Below are 21,167 nucleotides of genomic sequence, written 5' to 3'. Positions count from 1 at the left end.
CTCAGAAGGTGGTTTGAATTTGGAACCAGCTGTCAGAAGAAACTGTAGAAACAGGCATGATTAAAACATTCAAAGGACATTTGAGCAAGTTTATGAAGAGGAAAGGTTTAGAAAGACATGGTCCAAATTCAGGCAAATGGAACTAGCCCAGAATAACATGGTTGGCAAGGGTCAGTTGGGCTGTTTTGTGCTGAATGACTCTATTAAAACCCTGCACCATTTACCATATTGGGCACGAGGATTTTTTTGGGGTGCTGGGGCTAGGTGAGATTCCAGGAAGAGGCCCAGAGTCAGTCTGGATGTCACTGCAATCAGCTAGAAGGAGTCAGCACAAGTTGACATGCTGCAAGGCTAACCTGTTCAATATTTACAACTGATATAGTGCTTTCAGCCCACTGGCGATGGCCAATGTGGCAGGCACCAAGAGCTTTCTTTAGGCAGTCCTTGTACCTCTTCTTTGGTGCACCTCTGTCTCGGTGGCAAGTGGAGAGCTCGCCATATAGCACGATCTTGGGAAGGCGATGGTCCTCCATTCTGGAGACATGACCTACCCAGCGCAGTTTGATCTTCAGCAGCATGGATTCGATGCTGTCGGCCTCTGCCATCTCGAGTACTTCGATGTTGGAGATGAAGTCGCGCCAATGAATGTTGAGGATGGAGCGGAGACCACGCTGGTGGAAGCGATCTAGGAGCCGTAGGTGATGCCGGTAAAGGACCCATGATTCGGAGCTGAACAAGAGTGTGGGTATGACAACGGATCTGTATACGCTAATCTTTGTGAGGTTTTTCAGTTGGTTGCTTTTCCAGACTCTTTTGAGTAGTCTTCCAAAGGTGCTATTTGCCTTGGCGAGTCTGTTGTCTATCTCGTTGTCGATCCTTGCATCCGATGAAATGGTGCAGCCGAGATAGGTAAACTGGTTGACCGTTTTGAGTTTTGTGTGCTCGATGGAGATGTGGGGGGCTGGTAGTCATGGTGGGGAGCTGGCTGATGGAGGACCTCAGTTTTCTTCAGGCTGATCAAACCATGCATCTTGACACCTCACAGTTTAGCGAGGAGCAACCACCTTTGAAGAAGACCGCAGAGCCCACCTCACTGTCAAAAGGCAAAGGAGGAAAAACCCAACACCCAACCCCAACCAACCAATTTTCCCTTGCAACCGCTGCAACTGTGTCTGCCTGTCCCGCATCGGACTTGTCAGCCACAAACGAGCCTGCAGCTGACGTGGACATTACCCCTCCATAAATCTTCTTCCGCGAAGCCAAGCCAAAGTAAAGAGAGTGCTTTGTGAAATTTAAAAGCATATTTTTTTAATGTCCTGAATGATCTGCCACTTACTGGAACGTTGTACAGAAGCCTCATCTCTAGTGCTCTGCCCTAACCATGCTCATGAACACAGACATTCAGGTTGGTTCACCAGATTCGCCTGGCGATTCGGCACCAGCTTCACTCAACACATCCCAACTCTCACACACCCTGGTCTCCGCCCGAGGAAGAGGTTCAGTCCTACTCCAGGCAGAGAGCAGGCTGACCAGCCCCACCACAGCTCACCTGACCCCTTGACTGCATTGATCATCTTGGGGCCACTGGCCACTATTGACTGTCCCCACTGCCATTGATGCCCTCCCACTGCTGCCCATCCTCTGATCTTCGGACCCCCCTGATCCTTGACCCTCCCTTAACCAGCCACCCTCCTCACCTCTGAGGACCTGGCTGACCCCAAATCATCGTTGAGATCCATTGACTCTCTCACTGCAGTGAATCGCTGCAGGTCACCTGTGGTGTTCACTTGCCAACTAGTGGTCAAATGGCTGTCGGGTGGTGAGACCCCTGGGATGACTGAGCCAGCTGATCCGCGCAGCCATTCAGAAGGCAGCCTGCTGGTGACGGTTTCTCACGATTGGCCAATGAATGCGGGAGACGAGAGTTCGTAGGAGGGGAAGGACCGGAGCCAGCAGATGGGGGTGCAGCCAGGTGTGGAGTGGGACTTGATGCGAGAGGTGGGATCAGGTTCTGTGGGCGGACTGTGTTCTGAGGGGCGTGACAGGGTCCTAATGGGCGGGGCCTCGTGCCGGGGGCGGTACCGGGGCGGAGGCGTGACCGGGTTCTAGGGGGTGGGGCCAGCCGGCCGGCGCTGAGTGTCTCCGCCGGGAGCGAGTCCATTGTCGGCGGTAGGACCATGGGCGGTCGCTCGCTGCTGCGCCTGGCTCTGGCCGTCTGCCTGCTGCAGTGCTCGGGGCCAGGTACCGCTGCCTCGCCGCTGGCTCACGTTACCCCGCCGGTTCCCCTTTCCCCATCCGCGAGATCCCTTTCCCCTCACCCCCGCGATGCCTCACCCCTCGATCCCCCTTCCCCATCCTCCGCCAGATCCCCTTCCCCATCCTCCGCCAGATCCCCTTCCCCATCCTCCGCCAGATCCCCTTCCCCATCCTCCGCCAGATCCCCTTCCCCTCACCCCCGCGATCCTCCTTCCCCTCACCCCCCGATCCCCCTTTCCCTTCCCCCGTTGGACCCTCTTTCCCTTCCCTTCGCCGGTTTTCCCTCTCCCCGGGATCTCTCTCCTTCCCCCCTCCCCGGGATCTCTCTCCTTCCCCCCTCCCCGGATCTCTCTCCTTCCCCCCTCCCCGGGATCTCCCTCCTTCCCCCCCCCGGGATCTCCCTCCTTCCCCCCCCCCCCCGGGATCTCCCTCCTTCCCCCTCCCCGGGATCTCCTTTCTCTCCACCCCCGGGATCTCCCCTCTCCCTCGTTCCCTCCCCCAGGGATCTCTCTCCCTCTCCCACCTCCTCCCCGGCGGATTTCTCCCTTTCTCCCCACCCCCACCACCCCCCGAGATCTCTCCCCTCACGCCCCTTCCCCCGTTCTCCGGTCCTCTCCCTCTTCTGCCCCCCCCCCCCACCGTTCCTCCCAAAGTTTAACTCTCGCAGGACCCCCCACCCAATAACTTGCCCCTTTCACCCCCTCCTTCTCCAGCGGCCTCTGAGCTGACCGTCCCGCGGAACCTGGGCGCCGGGGCAGGAGCGGCTCCGCCCGGCGAGCACCTCCAGCTAGCGCTGCCGGCCTGGGGCACCGAGCTGGTGCTGTCCCTGAGGCGGGGGCTGCGCTTCCTGGCGCCGGCTTTCACCGTGGAGGAACTCGGCCGGGGCGCCGGCCGCCTCACCGCCCAGCATCAGTGCTTCTACAGCGGCTACGTCCTCGGCCGCCGCCGCTCCTTCGCCGCGATCAGCACTTGCCGCGGACTGGTAACGCTTCTTTCACCTCTGCCTTGGGAGCAGTTCGGCCCATCTCCACTCTGCCAGCTCGCGGAGCTCTCTAGTAGTCCAAAGTGGGAGCTCAGAGAGTCAGGGGGTTCGTGAGCAGAGCTGGGGATCTAGGCAGAGCAGAAATGGGCTCGAGATCGAGGAAATAAATGGGGTAGAAACTTGGATCGGCTTCCCTCCACATGCTTAAAAAGTTTGAACGACTTTTAGAACAAAAGTTTAAATCCGCAACACAAAAACCCAGCAGATCCGAAATAACCACAAATGTTAAAGAGCTCCGCCAGTCAAGTGGCGTCCGTGGAAAGGGTCATCTGCTCCATATGTTTTGCATGTTCTTTCATTTCCAGTAAAAATAGAACTCAGCAGGTCAAACAGTGCCCTTTATGTAACTAGGTTACATCACCAATGTTTCGGGCTTGAGCCCTTCATCAAGGTCGGGCAGGCGCCCGGTTCCCGACAGAAATCTGATGGCTACAATATATCCTCTTCCCCTCCGCCCTCAGATTTCCGAACGGAACTGGGTCGGCATTTCGCTCAGACCTTGATGCCCGAAACGTTGCTTATGCACCCAAAGCCTTGGTTCCCCTCTGGACCTGCCGAGGATGTTTCGCGGAGCCTTGCGGTGATCTTGGAGTCTGCAGATGCCCCAGACACAGAGTGCTAGAGGAACTCAGCAGGTCTAGGAGTCCCCGTGGGCCAGTCAACATTTCAGACCTCAGCTCTTCGGGCGGATTCGTTTTTTTGTTGTTCGGGCACCTGCCTGCAGTTTGCTTCAGCCCAAAACTTTGGTTCTGTGTTTTTATCTTTGCGCTGTTTGACCTGCTGAGTTTCTCCTGCACTGTTTTGACTTTAACCAGGGTAACTGCAGACTGTTTCTCTCCCATTCAATTCCATTTGGTCTGAGAAATATCCAAGTAGTTTTTGCGGGGTTGGATTCCCACCTTCAAGGGGGCGCGGCTGGGAGGGGTGGGGGAGGTCCTGCCGTCCACGCTCCGGGAGGGGTGGGGGAGGTCCTGCCGTCCACGCTCCGGGAGGGGTGGGGGAGGTCCTGACGTCCACGCTCCGGGAGGGGTGACGGGGGTCCCCGCCGTGCACGCTCCGGGAGGGGTGGGGGAGATCCCCGCCGTACACGCTCCGGGAGGGGTGGGGGAGGACCCCGCCGTGCACGCTCCGGGAGGGGTGACGGGGGTCCCCGCCGTGCACGCTCCGGGAGGGGTGACGAGGGTCCCGCCGTGCGCGCACCGGGAGGGGTGGGGGTGGTCCCCGTCGTGCAGGCTCCGGAGGGGTGACAAGGGTCCCGCCGTGCGCGCTCGGGAGTGTGGCGTTGGACCCATCCCCCGTGTTGCCCGGGGACACCCTGCGTTCCAACATCCTCCAGCAACATCTATTGCCACCCGTGGAAAGTGACTTGGCTGCATGGAAGCGGGGGGGACCCTGCAGCACATTACCGACTCCCAAATCCGTCATGCCTACGGGGTTGGTGGGGGGGGCACTGCGAGGGTTGGATTGAAACAATCGACCTCTGCTTCAATCGTCTACCCTGGAGGCATTGTGCAAAATTGTGGTGCACTGTTAGCCAGAATCAGACTCACACAGAAGGGTTTAATCCACAAAGACTTCCAGAGAGGCTGGCTGTAGCTGCAGTAACTGAGTGAGTTTCGGGAGCCTTATATCCCAGAGGTGATTGACACCCGACCAAAGTGGGGTTTGATCCCTTCAGGAGGACTGATTGACAGCCAGCCAGGTATTGTCCTGTCCCCTTACACTCCTGCAGGTACAAGTGTTGCCCCCTGCAGTAGGCCAGTGATGTACCACCACAAAAATATCCCCTCTAATTCTCTCCCTCAAATTGTTCATTTGTAGCGAAACAGATTCTGTTGGTGGAACTGGGGAAAGTTGCAAAGGGAGTTTTGAATCTACAACCTTTTATGTTTATGTATATATACGTGCCTGTATGCATGTATGCCGATTTGGCAAGCATTGCTAGATTTCAGTGCAGCTGGGCAAAGAAAATGAGGATGTGCACTCCTTTTTTAAATGATAATATATATATATTGTTCTCCAGTTGTGTCTTGAGCCTTTGATGGTTCCATTGAAGAAGGTTGCAAGGTCATACTTGGCACAGATATGAATGAATTATACTGGAGATTTTCTAATCAATGAACAGTTCTATTCATTTCCCCTTTTTAGTTGGGATACATCCAAATTGGTGATGATCTATTGGCAATAGAACCTGTACACAAAAGTAACTCGTCATTCATTGGGGATGTTCACCGGATCTACAGGCAGAGACGGTCCCTCACCTCCAAGAGGAATCGCCACTCGGATTTCTGCGAGGTGATCCAAGGTAATTGATTTTAGAAATGAGTTGAGAGAATCGGATGCACATCCATGGCTGGATGTACATTTCGAAAACTCACAAAGCTTTGAGGAATTGTGACCATTATATAAGCATGTGTTATGAAAATCGTGAAGGGAACCTTGGAAAATGGTGGGTCTGAAGTTTTCCTCTGATTTTGTTATGATGGAGATTGAAGCGACATGGTCGATTGAGTTCATGTAGACTCTCACCACAGAGCAATCTGTAACTTGCAGTCTCCCACTTATTTCCTGCCCACTGACTCCACTCTGCCCCTCATTCCATGGGTTCTCCAACCGGCCGCTGTGCGGTAATTCACAAATAACCCAACAAGCTGCAATCTTTGAAATGCGAGAGGGAACCGGGTGGGGGGGGGGGGGCGCATGCAGTCACTATTGGAATGTGCAAGCTCCACATGACAACACTGAACGTTCAAATTCAGGTTTATTGTCATCCGATTACACAGATAGAACCTGAGGAAACAGCATTTTCTGGTCCTCAGTGCAAAACACACAGACACACAACCAGACATAACACACATTCAGATAAACAATACATATGCAGGACAAATAAAAATAAATAAATACAAATAAATAAATAGATCTTGTTTAGTGAATATGAGTGCCTTGAATGGTTAATGTGAGCAGTTCCATTGGTTGTTCAGCATTCTCACTCCCCAAGGGAAGAAGGAAGAAGCTGTTCCTCAGCCTGGTGGTACTGGCTCTGTATCTCTTTCCCGATGGGAGCAACTGAAAGATGCTGTGTGCAGGGTGGAAGGGATGATCAATGATTTTGAGTGCCCTATTCAGACAACTATCCCGGTAGATCATGTGGAATGGGGCTAGGGTGACCCCAGTGATCTTCCCTGCCACACTTATGGTCCTGTGGATTGACCTATGATCCATTTCTCTGTAGCAGCCTTACCATACTATGATGCAGCCGGCTAGGACACTCTTGAATGAGTTCCTATAGAATGGTGGCATAATGATGGCCGGTAGCCTTGCCCACTTTAGTCTTTGCAGGAAGTGTAGCCGTTGTGGTGCCTTTTTGACAAGTGAGACGTGTGAGGACTGAACAGGAGCTGTGCCATTGTTTTGTGCTGTTTAGGTGGATGTGATTGGAATTTTCTGTTTCATTGTTGCTGGTGTGTAATAGGGGAGTGGTACTTTGGTGCCAGGAATTCCCCCCTTGTGTGACTGAACACTCAAATGGTAAATGGAGATGACTTTATATAAAGGAGCAAATGGATGTTTGCTTGCTGAGTTATTCTGTGGGGGCAGGAAATGAGTTCTTGAACATGGACTGTTTGATAGTACACTTCTGCTAACAAAGTAGAAATGAGAAGAAACATGGAATACAAAAAAAAACATTGCAATGTATGTGTAAATTTCTTGGTTAGGTTATTTATTGTAAGACCAGAAAGTCAGATTTCCGATTTACTGGTAATGCAAAAAAAAAGCTGTACGCAACATGCACATGTAAACAAACAAAGAAATATAAACAAACAGCAATTTAGAGAGGAAAAAAATCAATTAAGTGCCAAAGCGAGAGTCCTTCAATGGGTCTCTGATTGAGTTTGTCATTGAGGTGTCTGATGGTGGAGGGGTAGCAGCTGTTCCTGAACCTGGTGGTGCAAGTCCACCCTGTGGCACTGATACTTCTTTCCTGATGGTTGCAGCGAGAACAGAATGGGCTCTGGGTGGTGGGATCCTTGATCCCCAACAGCAGCGTTCCCTGTAGATATTCTTGATTGTGGGGTTTTGCCTGTGATGCCCTGGCCTATGTCCATTACCTTTTGCAGGGCTTTAAGCTCAGGCAGTTGGATTTGGCTGGTCTAGCACGTTATTTCTCTTCTATAAAGATTCCTGACATCTTGACAATTATTTTCCAACCTCCCATTAACCTGAGATCATCTGTTTTGCTTTGATTCCCTTTGATATGGAAACAGAGTATTTTGAGGTGGCTTGGGAGGAATTGCTGGAGCAGCTTGCACACACACATTTCAAAACACAGGACTTTTGCAGAATGAACAACAATGTTGCAGAATACAGCTTGCCTGGGAGATCATGTAATTTTTGCAGGAAAACTCAGAACAGTTTTGCTCTCAGAGAGGGAGGGAGTGAAACAGAGAGGAGAAACTCAGTAATCAGTTCCAGAAGGACAAAGCTGGCAAACATTTGGAAGGCTGTCTGGTCAAAGGAGAAGACTAGTGGTTTGAGGTGACCCGAAAGAAAGAGGATCATCTGGAGAACCCTGAAGGGGGCAAGTTTCGTCAGCAAGACTGATTGGAAAGGAATGAGGTGCGGATGTCCTGGAAAAGGAATCTCTCTGAAAACCAACAAGAACCCTCCTGAGAGGTCACCATTTGCCTGTTAAACATCGAAGCCTGGTGAACTTTGTTATTGGAACTTCTGTGCACAGTACAAGAATTGCCTGCAATCAGTGAGATTGGACTGTGATCCAAAGAACTTTTCTAATCTTAAATACTCATTACACACACCTGCGCTTTGTATTAGAGGGGGGGGGGGGGATTAAGTAGATTAGGTAGGTTAAGTAAGTAGGTTAAGTAGTAAGTTGAAATTAAATTCTGTTTTCTTGTTCAAATATAATTAAAAACTACTTTTGTTTAAGTAACCCTTTGGGTTGTAGTGCATTTCTAATTCTGCTGGTATATGGGTCCTTTGGACTTGTAATAATATCTTATGTCTGTGTTTCCACTGGAGGACATGCGCTGCAGAATATTTAACCCATTGTTCCGGAAGGATGGTCTAAATTTGACTTTGGGATTAAAACTTGACCTCTTTGGCAAATGTGCAGGAAATTTTGTTCCTTGTGTTGCGTGCAACCTGGTACCATGCATGAAAGCAGGATTTGTTTCTGAAGATGATGTGATGGTTGAAGGACCCTTTGATTACAATAGATGCGCCTGGCTCCAATCCCAGTGCTTTTCCGTTGCTCCTTTTATACCATTTCTAAATTGTCATCTCAAGAACTTCAAATTCTTGGGTGTCAACATCTGCGAGGACCTGTCCTGGTGCCTCCATGTCGACACAATCATGAGGAAGGCTCGCCAGCAACTATACTTAGTGAAGAGTTTGAGAAAAATTGGTACATCACCGAAGAGTGTTTAAAACTTCTACAGTGTTCTGACGAGAGCATTCTGGCTGGTTGCACTGCTGTTTGATACGGAGACGCCAACCCTCAGGACAAGAATAAACTCCAGAGGGTTTTTAACTCGGCCTGCGACATCACGCGTGCCAGACTTTACTCCATCGAGGGCAAGAGGCAGTGTCTTAAGAAAGCCACCACCCAGCCCATGCTCACTTCACTCTGCTACCATTGGTACCATTGGGGGGAAAAAGGTACAGGAGCCTGAAGACGGACACTTAGTGGCACAAGGACAGCTTCTTCTCCGCTGCCATCAGATTCCTGAATGATCAATGAATCACAGACACTGCCTCACTTTGACTTTTTCTTGCACTATTTTTATTTTTTATATATATTTGCCCTGTGATGCTGATGCAAAATGACAAATTATATGACATGGTCATGATAATAAATTCTGATTCAGTAGAACACTCTCATCCTTTGAAATGTCATGTCATTAGTTTGCACTCATTGGGACTGAGATAATGCAGTCATATTTGTGTGGGACAAGTCAAGTTTATTGTCATCTGATTATACAAGTACAACTTGACAAAACCAAGTTCTCCGGTCTTCAATGCAAAACATGCAGACATAACTTGTGTACAGACAAACAATACATATTCATCTATACAAATAAATATTGTTTCATGAATATGAGAGTCTCAGAGGGTCAGTGTTAGCAGTTCCTTTGGTCGTTCAGCATTCTCACTGCCTGTGGGAAGAAGCTATTCCTCAGCCTGGTGGAGCTGGCTCTGATACTCCTGTTATCTCTTTCCCAATGGGAGCAGGGTGGAAGGGTCCTCAATCATTTTGCACGCCTTCTTCGTTGTTAGATAATGTTAGGTCATATCGATGGGTGGGGGGGGGGGGAGAAGACTCCAGTGATCCTCTCTGCCATTTTTATGGTCCTGTGGATTGACCTCTGATCCATTTCTCTGCAACACTGTGATACAGCCAGCCAGGATGCTCTTGATAGAGCTCCTATAGAAGGTTGACATAATGGTGGCCAGTAGCCTTGCCCGCTTCAGTCTTCTCAGGAAGTGCAGTAACTGTTGTGCCTTCCTGACAAGTGAGAAGATGTGTGTCCATGATAGGTCCCTATTTAAGTGAACTCCAAGGAACTTGGTGCTCTCCACTCTCTCTATTACAAAGTTGCTGTGTAGTTGGAATAATGCAGTTTTTTGTTGGATCCTCAGCCATGTGTTTAAATATCAGTGGGTGGAGGAACTGGGAAAAATATTTCTGAAGCTAATGATGTGACTTTATGAGGCCTTGTCATTTATTTTGAATAAAGATATAGCAACTGATGGAATTGATTCCCTGAGGGAGAGAGCTGTAAAACAGAGAAGTCGTACTACACAAGGTAGCATTTGCACTGTTTTACCGTTTCCTCATAAAATGGGTAAAAAAAAAACATTTTTATATTAAAAAAAAAGTTTGGATAATGATGGGGAGGTTGCAAACACCATTTGGAGGAAAGTAGAACTGAGGTGTTATACTTCAGTTATGTTAGTGAAAGTTGCATGGTGACCACTCTGAATGGAGAAGATTGAGAAGAACTGATAGGGTGAATGTTAAATAAATATATAAATTAATTTATCCAGCAGGGAATTCTGGAGAAACTTCCTCTGCCACACTGCACTTTGACAAAGGCTTGTGGGTAGGATTTTTGGAGCAAGGTTTGCTGACAGTGAAGGAGCACTCATTGTGTGAGGTCCTCTGTTATTGCTTTGAATTCTGCTTTTCTATTGTCACCTTGTTCATCTGTTGGGCAGTAAGTGGGCAACATCATGGGGGAATCTTGCAGGTAGCGTGGATGCAATGATCGCTTAAGCCCCTGACCGTCGGGGGAGACCACAAAACGGGGCAACTACTTGCAGATGGTTTACCCAAGGCCTGCCTTTGCAGTTTTAATGCTTCCTTCGATATCTTTCCAAATCGCTTAGGATGTTGGGCCTGTTTCCCCTGAGGACCTTCCTTGGCATATTAGATGCCAGGAGAAGCTGGAAATTGAGCACATGCTAAGTCAATGGGTGAGTTTAAATGGTTCATGGAAATGCTCTTCCTGTGAGGAATCAGTTTCTCATTGCATCTGAATTGTGAATGAGAGAGTTAGTGCTGAGATAGTTGTAGGCATGTAGTGTTGATGATATAATTCTACGGAGTTTATGCATTTGTTTCCTTGATTGCAGCCTCTCCCTTCTACTAAGTTGGATGTATATGAGGTGATCTTTGATGCATACTTTGGGGATTTATTTTGAGGAGCCTCTGATGTAGCACCTCACAATTCCAGTGACATGGGTTCAATTCTGACCTCTACTATTTGGGTGCAGTTTGCACCTTCTCCCTGTGCTGTTTCCTCCCACATTTCAAAAGAGCAGGTCGCTCCACTGGCCATGGTACGTTGTGTGTGTGGAATCTTGGGGAGAAGGGGAATGGAAGGCAGTGCGGGGAGCATCAAATATGATGGGGAGTGCCAGCTCAGTGGGCCGAAGACTGTTACTAGGATGCTCTGCCATTCAAATGCCTAGTTGTCCATGCGCCTTGAAAGGCCAAGCAAATGAACACCAGGAGGGAGGTTGTGACTGAACAGCGACGGTACTTCCTGAGAAGACTGAAATGGGCAAGGCCACCAATATGTCAACCTTCTATAGGAGTTCTATTAAGAGTGTCCTGGCCAGCTGCATCACAGTGTGGCACAGTTCCTGCAGAGAAATGGATCACAGGGGAGAGAGGATCACCCCACCCCCCCCCACCCCATTGATGTGATCCATCCATGCTGGAGTCTCAACAATCTATTATCTGAACAATTTGACTGGGATGATGGGGTGGAGGTCAGTGTGGGGAGGATTTCAGTGTGTTGAGGAGGATGTGGTTAAGTTAAAAGACTGGGCAAGATATTAGCAGATGGGGTGTAATAGGGGAAAATACGGTATCAATTGTTGAAGGAATTGATGACAAAATCTGGTACAAAGGGGTCTGTGGTTCCTGAAACACAAAATGTGTAGGTAGAGATGAGAAGTAATTAAAAGGGTGAATTAAATGTTGGGCATTAATTGCATAGGGCATGGAGTACAAAGGGAAGGATGTTTTGATCTAATTTTGCAGGATGTTGGCAAGACTATTACCAGAAATACTCCATGTTCTATTCTTCATCCATCAGGAAGGGTGTATTTGTCTTGGAGGCCATGAAGGGAAGGTTTAGAAGATTTTTTGTGGAATGGAGGAGGGACATTGAGTAGATTGGGTTTAAACTCATTGGGGTTTAACATCTGAATGGGATTGATGGTGTGGATGCTGAGACAATATTTTCCCTATGGTTTGTGGAACTATTATTCTCAAGGACCCCCATCTGCCCAGGCCATGCCCGCTTCACTCTGCTGCCATCAGGGAAAAAGGTACAGGAGCCCGAAGGTGAGCGCTCAGCGGCAGTTTCTTCCCTTCTGCCATCAGATTCCTGAATGATCAATGAACCACAAGCACTTTTGTGCACTATTTTTATTTATTTTTGTACATTGGTTGATATAAATGTTTGCACTGTAATACTGCCACAAAACAATGGATTTCGTGACTTGCTCTTGACAAATTCTGATTCTGAAATGGAAGACTTTGTTTCAGAATTAGTGGTCATCAGTTTTCGGATGAGAATGCAGAGGAATTCAGAATTTTTATTATGAACGACCTCAGAATTCTGGAGTCAAAATCATAGAATGTGCTGGGGATTGATAGACATTTCAGATACAAGGGACTCGTGTATATGGAAGGAAGGGTGAAAGTAGTGTTGAGGCCAAGATAGGATCAGCTCTGATACTTTAGAGCGCCATTCTCCACGGTGGGGGGATGACAACACATTTAACGTGAGTCGTGGTCTGAAATCAGAATTTTTTTTAAATTTGGGAGAGGAGTACGGAATAAACGTGACTGCTTCACAGGGAAGGGGGACCATAAACTTTGATCAGAGGCCTAAAGGGGCCATAGCCAACAAAAGATTGAGAATGGTTTCTTTCGAATGGCAGAGTAGGTTGTTATAACCATATAACAATTACAGTATGGAAACAGGCCATCTTGGCCCCTGTTGTCCACACCTATTTAAATGAACTCCACTACTCCCACCTACCTGCTCCCTGTCCATAACCCTCCAATCCCCTCACATCCATGCACTCATCCAACCTTCTCCTAAATGACAAAATTGACCCTGCTGCAACCACCTCTTCCGGAAGGTCATTCCACTCAGGTTAACGGGACCAATTGGCCAAGCCTGTTCTCGACTTGTGTGTTCAACACATCATTTCTCCCATTTTCTTTTGGTTTCGGCCCTGCACCTCTGTGGCATTATACTGTCCGAGGAGTTATTTCAGAGCTTTTTGCCAGCAGCTTGTTCACTAGTTCCTGAGGACAAATCACTTGAGAAGAGGAAAAGTCTTGTAGCTGGTGTTGGAGCTTAAGGTGTATAAACAAACACTGGCACATCCAGCCCTCAACTGTCATGTCATCCCAGTGACAGTCCCGCCGCCAGCAATAAGCAGCGTTCACATTACAGGCCCTTCCAGCCCATGAGGCCCATGGTGCCTAAAGATATTTTTAATTTTTAAAAATATTTATAGAACAGATGAAGCAGATTCCAACCATTTAAACCCGTGCCACCCAATTACACCTCCAACCCTGTATATGTTTTTGGTGGGTGGGAAGAAGCCAGAGCACTGGGGGGGGGGGGGGGGGGGTAACATGAGAGAACGTATGAACTCCTTACTGACAGTGCTGGATTTGAACTCAGGTCGCTGGCGCTGTAGTTGAGTCAACACTAACCACTACGCTATCCATGATTGTGTTGGTCAATAAAAGATACCTGCCCCCCCCCCCCCATTAGAAACCCTGATAACATGACTGCATCTTCCAGCAGATGGATCTCTAGTCCTGAAGTTTAGGGCCCTTTTAAACATATGTCCATAAACTTGATGAGGGTTTCTGTTTCCAGAGCTAATTCTAAACATATACATATTTTATCTTACAGTGGCCTTGGTTGGCTGTTCATAAATAACATGTTTATAAATGCTTCCTGTCAAATAACATTTTAGTTTGTTTTAAGTTACTTCAAATATCAGCTGTTAAAATGGCCCAGCTGTATTACAAGAAAATGGATTGGATGGCAATGTCGTGACAATTTTATCCTCAGACCTCAAAACACAAATAAAAAAAAACTAGATACAGGAACCTTTAGCAAGTAATAGAAATGAACAGTTAACAGTTTGGATCTGGGTGGTCTCGATGAGGGGTTTTGACACAAAGTGTTGACTGACCATTTCTATCCTGACCTGCTGAACCTCTCCCGGTTTGTGTGTTGCATGCGTAATATTTTAGACGATTGACCATTGATCCATTCCCGTAATGCGAGTAAAACTTGAAAGTCTGTGGACGCTGTCATTGAATAAACAACACAATGCTGGACCAACTCAGCAGGTCAAATACAGCCCAGGACATCACGGGCAGAACCCTCCCCACCGTTGAGAACGTCTACAGGGAACGCTGCCGTTGGGAGAGCAGCAACAATCATCAAGGATCCAAACCAAGCCAGCACACGCTCTGTTCTCGCTGCTGCTATAAGAAAGAGGTATCGATGACCAAGACTCGCACCGCCAAGTTCAGCAACAGCTGTTACCCCTCCATCATCAGACTCCTCAATGACAAAACTCAATGAGAGACCCATTTATGGACTCTTACATTTGCACTTGATTTTTTTTTTCTTTCTGTATTGCGGTTGGCTTACATTTCTTTATTTGTTTGCATGTCATGTGCTGTATGTACTCTGACAATAAATTTGAACCTTGAACTTGGGATTGCACTCTGTCCCAACTTGGGTACAGGAATGGAGGTTGATTTGTTATGGTTCCAAATGGAGAGACCGTCTTGGCCTTTTTCTCTTGGGTCTTCCATCAGTCATGTTATCAGGGTTTCTAATGGGGGGGGGGCAGGTATCTTTTATTGACCAACACAATCTTGGAGAACATAAGAATCAACACTGGCAGCTGTCAGAGTTGAGCAAATGTTAGTTTCTAACCCAGTGATTTCTACATTTCAATTGCTAATTGGTTACTTTAATGACACCACCTGATCTTTTTATTCATGAGATAAGTTGTGCCAGGGATGGTGCTGGAGGCTGAAACATTGGGGGTGTTTAGAGACTCTTAGACAGACACATGGATGAAAGAAAAATAGAGGGTTATGGGATAGGGAGGGTTTAGTGCTTCTTTTTAGGAAGGAATATATGGGTCGGCACAACATTGAGGGCTGAAGAGCCTGTATAGTGCTATTGTTTTATGAGTTCAAGTTCAGTTTAATACCATCTGATTGTACATGTACAACCAGATGAAACAGTGCCTCCAGACCACAGTGTACACACTAAAAAACATTATGCACAATACACTGTACATAATGATTACATAAGTAATCAAAGGAAATATATGTAAATGTTTAAGAGAGTGTGAAGGTTTAAAACCACTCCAGTAATCCAAACAAGGCATTTGTTTGATCCTTGGATTTGTTTTGTTCTGCACTGAATAACTTCACATCAGCAATGATACAACAAGTAAAAGGTCAAGGCCCAGGGTATCTCCCCAGCTGGGAGTTGGACTCAACTCTCATCCCAGAATCACTGTCTGGGACAACTGTACATAAGTTTTTAAAAAGAAATTTAGACATACAGCACGGCAACAGGCCCGCTTGGCCCCATAAGCTTCCAATCACATCCAATTGACCAACAACCCCCGGTACCTTTTGACTGGTGGAAGGAAACCGAAGCACTTGGAGACTCGGGGAGAACGTACAAACTCCTTACAGACAGCGCAGGATTCAAACCCGGGTCCCGATCGCTGGTGCTGTAACAACGTTGCGCTAACCCTGCTGCCCAAGTTGCTTGAGAAGAGCGAGCAGTCCCATGTCCAGAGTGGTCTCTGAATTGGAGCGCCAGAAAGCCAGTAAAATCCACAAAGAAAATGGCGCAGCAGAGGTCAGCCAGTCAGCCGTATAATCTAGAGAACTCGGTGGATGAAGCAATCTGCGAGGATTCTGGTAGTTACTTCCGCCTTTAGAATTGCTCAAATGTGGATTTCCTTAATATTCTCAATGATGAAATATTGGCTTTCATTTCCCCCATCACCTGTCTGAAGTGATTGCTTGAACTTGATTTTCAGTAGCAGAGCTGTGAATAGTTGCTTGAGTGAGTCTCATTAATAGGGGGCTGAAGTCCGTGTGTTAGCCAGCTGAGCATTACACCCCACGGGTGTGTAATGAATTCTCTTTCTTCCTGGATTTGGCGATGGGTAAGGAAAATCTTTTTAGTGGATAAAGTGCTTCAACAGTGGTATGAGCTTGCATTGGGATTAACGCCCAATTTCCCACTATTACTGAACAAACCTCACACTAGCCCTTGCTCCGTTCAAACTGATCTCTTGCTTTAACTTTGCTATACCCTGCTGTACTGTGCATGGATAGACCTGCTGGACACCACGCAAAGCGAGCCTTCACACTGTACCTCGGTACACAAAACGATAAATGTGAACTTCACCCTGTTCCTGGAGGGGTCATGGCAAGCACGCATACACTCCTGCTGTACACTGAGGTATTGCAGAACTGCTGGGGACAAGTTCCTTGGACAATCTGCTTCTCTATTGTGGAAGGAGATCAAATTTAATGCCAGTCAGTATGTGGAATTGGATTGTTTTTCCTGTAGCTGGGGTATAATTTGTAGCTCGCTGGCATGCCAGATGCCAGATCCTTGGAGTTCACTTAACTAGTGGACACACATCTCCTCACTTGTCAGGAAGGTGCAACAGCACCTGTACCTCCCATGAAGACTGAAGTGAGCAAGGCTACCAGCCACCATTATAGCAATCTTCCATAGGAACTCTATCGAGAGCATCCTGGCCGGCTGCATCACGGTGTAGTACACTGCTGCGGAGAAATGGATCAGAGGTCAATCCACAGGACCGTAAGAACAGCAGAGAGGATCATTGACCCCCATTGACACGATCTACTGGGATCATTTTCTGAAGAGGGTGTGCAAAAATTATTGAGGACCGCTTCTATCCTGCACATTGTATCTTTAAGCTGCTCCCGTCAGGGAAGAGATACAGGAGTATCTGAGCCAGTACCACCAAGCTGAGGAACAGATTCTTCCAATGGGCAGTGAGAATGCTGAACCATCAAAGGAACTATTCGCACTCTCCATCCGAAACTCTCTTAGTCATGAAACAGTATTTATTTATTTGTATATATGAATACTTGTCCTACATGTGTATTGTTCATCTGTACGTGCATTATGTCTGGTTGTGTGTCTGCATGTTTTGCACCGAGGACTAGAGAACACTGTTTCATTGGGTTGCACTTGTACAATCAGATGACAATAAACTTGACTTGAGCTTGGAGATATGCCCACAATTGGATATAACAGGCAGTATGATGGAACAGATGTCCCTCTGGAGACAGCAGAATCTGAAGTTAAACACAATGCTGGAGGAACTCAGTGAGTCTATCTTTTTCTCTCACTGATGTTGTTTGACACGCTGAGTTCCTCAGACAATTTATGTTCAATATGGTCAAATGTCCTGTTGTAAAAATGATTTTTCTAATTCCTGCTCGCTGACTGAGACGTCTTGCTTCACCTCGGGTTTGATGGCCTTGGAGGTGACCTATGAAGCCAAGGTGGGATCAAGGAGTGGGTGGGTTGTTTCTGAGCTGGCGCTTTCCTTCCACTGTTAATGCTGGGCTTCTATTTCTTGAACTACGGGTTCTCAATGCCTCCCCAAATGTTCCTTCTCTGCCTTGAGCCACCATGGACTCGGGAATGACGGGTGTTGGAGAGGATATCGCATGTCAGGCAGGTTTCGAGCCCGTCATTGAATCTCTTCCTCTCTCTGTCCTTGCACAACCAGGGCCAGACTGTCAGTTTAAGTGTATTTATCCCATTATACCTGGTGCAGTGAGAAGGGCTCTTCTGCGAGCAGTCTAACAGGGCACGGTTAGCACAACGATGTCACAGCCGCCGGCAACCTGGGCTCGAATCTGGCACTATAAGGAGCTTGTACTTTCTCCATGTGTCTGTGTGGGTTTTCTCCGGGGGCTCCGGTTTCATCCCACTCTTCGAAATATATGGGGAGTCGTAGGTTAATTGGGTGGTTTGGGCTCATGCACCAGAAGGGCCTGCTGGACGTCTAAATTTAAAAAAAATTAATTCATAAAGTAGAACAAGAGTGTGATGGCAGAGTATAAAATTGCAATGACACAAAGATCAACTAGTACACAGCTAGGGCAGCAGGTGAGAACTATTGTGGGTTTTGTTCAGGAGCCCAATGGCTGCAGGGAAAACTGTGTCTGGAGCCGTGTGACTTTGTACGAGCCTTCTCCCTGTTGGGATAAGAGAGAAGAGCGTGTGTCTGGGGTGTGATGGACTCTTTCTGAGGTAACAGGAGATGCAGATAGAGTCCATAAAGGGGAGGAAACTTTACATGAGGTTTTGAACTACCTTCACTCCCTCATAATTGTGCATTTTGGGAATATGATAATGGTAATAAATTTATTGTAATTTGGATTGTGTAATGTATATGTGCACAGAAATGATTTCTTCTGCTGAACAAAAATTTAATGGAAAACTACAATAGTATAGATTATAACCATATAACAATTACAGTACGGAAACAGACCATCTCGGCCCTTCTAGTCCACACCGATTTAAGCGAAACTCCACTATTTCCACTTACCTGCTCCCTGCCCATAACCCTCCAACCCCCTCACATCCATGCACTCATCCAACCTCCTCTTAAATGACAAAATTGACCCTGCTGCAACCACCTCTTCCAGAAGGCCATTCCACGCAGCCACCACCCTCTGAGTGAAGAAACTTCCTCTTATGTTACTTCTAAAGTTTTGCCCCCTGACCCTTAACTTATGACCCCTCATTCTAATCTCCTCTACCCTCAAGGAGAAAAGCCTATTCACATCTACTCTATCTATCCCCTCATAATTTTATATACCTCTATCAAATCCCCCCTCAACCTTCTACGCTCCAATGAATAAAGACCAGTCTACTCAATCTTTCTCCATATTCAAGATACTGTAATCCAAGCAACATTATATTGGAAAAGAGATAATAAATGCAAAAGATGGATCATAAATATTCAGTTACTGCAGTGCAAGGAAATAAGTAGTGTTAGGATAGTGTTTTTTTTTAAATTTTTTATTTTTCACACCATACACCACATTGACCAAGATACATACATTTTCTTTTTCAAATATATACAGTGTCGTTTTCTCCCCCCCGCATCCCTCTTCCCATCCCACCCTCCCTACCTCCCCTGTGTTAGGATAGTGTTGAAGGAGAAGTACATGAATAGTTTAACAAGGGGAGGAGCTCAGGCCTGAAATGTCGGTAATATATCTTTACTCCTATGGACACTGCAAGACCAGTTGAGTTCTTCCTGCATTTCTGTGTCTGTACTACATTCACAGTGTCTGCGGACTTTTGTGTTTCACTCTCTCCTAAATCTCTTCATTTTCAATTTTCACTCCAGAAAATGGTTCAGCATTTTTATATATCTTTGGGAATTCATGTTGACACATTTGGGCTCCTCCCCACCACCATGTTAGCTCCTGTTAGGCTCAGAGGGTTAAATTGGGGCCCTTGCTCTCTACAAGCACCTATGCTAAAGCATTCCTCCAACAGACGTAAAAACACTTGGTCCATTTCTTCTCTCGTTCTGCCTGATGTCAAAGAGATTGACAGCAGAGGGTATCAGGGTGCAATGGCTGTCAAGTGGAGATTGAACAGTCGTAGAGGCAAACTGGAAATGGACCCTTTGGCCCATTTAATATGTGTTGGTCACTAAGTGCTCAATTATACAACTCCTGCCCTCACCATTTTTATTCTCTGCAGTTTCCCATCAACTCTTGATGTCCCCACCACATTCTGCCACTGACCAGCACACTTAGAACAGTTTGTAGCTGCCAATTAACCTACCAACCCCCCCCCCCCCCCCCATCCCCGGCCTCATTGCTGCTCTTGGGATTAGAAGGAACCTTACAACATACCTTGTACCTTGTGGTCATGGGAGGACAAGCAAACTCCACTCAGACAGAACTTGAGGTCAGGGTTGCATCTGGAACTTTGAGGAGTGGCAGGCATTATTAGTTTATAAGATGAGGTAAGACCATCACTAGGTATTGACTTAAACATAGAACACTACAGCACTGTACAGGCCTTTCAGCTGACAATGCTGTGTAAACCTACTCCACAGGATGGCATGGTCGGCGCAGCAGTTAGCGCAATGCCTTTACAGCGCCAGTGATGAGGACTTGGGTTCGAATCCCGTGCTGTCTGTAAGGAGTTTGTACGTTCTCCCTATCTCTTTGTGGGTTTTCCCCGGGAGCTCTGGTTTCCTCCCATCTTTCATTGGCGAAACTCTGGAATTTGCTACCACAGGTGGCCGGGAAAGCCAAGTCGTTAGGTGTATTTAAGGCAGAGATGATGAACATCTAAATAGTCAGGGCATTGAAGGTTATGCAAGAAGGCAGGGGAGTGGGGCTGGATGGGAGAATTGATCAGCTCATGGAGAAGACTCGACAGGCTGAATAACTGGCTTCTGCTGCTATATCTTATGGTCCTTTGAATATCCCTTGCTGTGTCTATATGTAATGTGACCGCTGCTTCTGCCTGGCCATGTGTAAAGGCATCCCTTCTCCTCCTAGGAAGACAGAAGCGGAAGAGAATGGCTGACTATCACCACAGAAGAAATGCCATTCGATTGACGGATGAGTACACGGTGGAGACTTTGGTGGTGGCAGATTCTGACATGGTGGAGTATCACGGCGCTGAGACGGTTCAGAGATTCCTGCTCACCGTCATGAATATGGTAGGTTATTTCATGTAGCTACTGCTTGTGCAACATCCCGGATTGGGCGCCTGTCTACATTTTGATGAAGGGCACAGAAATGGGAGTTTTGGCCCAGAAAGCCTGCACTAACCATATGATTGGACTAATCCTGCACTGGTTCTGGTTTTATTTCCCATCTATTCTCATCCACTCTCTCAAGCATAGTTGGCTTGGGGAGGCACGGGTTGGCGTAGTGGTTAGCACCACACCGTTACAGCGCCAGCGATTGGAACAAGGGTTTGAATCCCATGCTGTCTGTAAGGAGTTTGTACGTTCTCCCTGTGTCTGCGTGGGTTTTCTCTGGGGGGGGGGGGTTTCCAGTTTCCTCCCACTGTTCAAAACATACCAGGGGTGTAGGTTAATTGGGTGTAAATTGGGCGGCATTGACTTGTGGGCTGAAATGGCCTTTACCGTGCAGTATGTCTACATTTTTTAAAAAAGTCACTCACTACCCAACGGGCAACTTGTATTGGCGAATTAACCT

General features: G+C 47.4%; 1 protein-coding gene across 1 annotated transcript in view; it reads left to right on the top strand.

The window, feature by feature from the left end:
* Positions 1-1,956: 1,956 nt before the first annotated feature.
* LOC138750873 (A disintegrin and metalloproteinase with thrombospondin motifs 17-like) overlaps positions 1,957-21,167 on the top strand; it is a 129,243-nt gene continuing 110,032 nt past the window's right edge. The window contains exons 1-5 of the mRNA XM_069912986.1: positions 1,957-1,998; positions 2,046-2,241; positions 2,970-3,238; positions 5,447-5,603; positions 20,499-20,662. Coding sequence (XP_069769087.1) covers positions 1,957-1,998; positions 2,046-2,241; positions 2,970-3,238; positions 5,447-5,603; positions 20,499-20,662 — 828 coding nt within the window. The remainder of the gene's footprint in view (positions 1,999-2,045; positions 2,242-2,969; positions 3,239-5,446; positions 5,604-20,498; positions 20,663-21,167) is intronic.

Source organism: Narcine bancroftii, unplaced genomic scaffold, assembly GCF_036971445.1.
Source record: "Narcine bancroftii isolate sNarBan1 unplaced genomic scaffold, sNarBan1.hap1 Scaffold_288, whole genome shotgun sequence".
Lineage (NCBI taxonomy): Eukaryota > Metazoa > Chordata > Chondrichthyes > Torpediniformes > Narcinidae > Narcine > Narcine bancroftii.
Note: the sequence above shows the minus strand (reverse complement) of the source record. Positions and strands in the feature narration are given on the sequence as shown.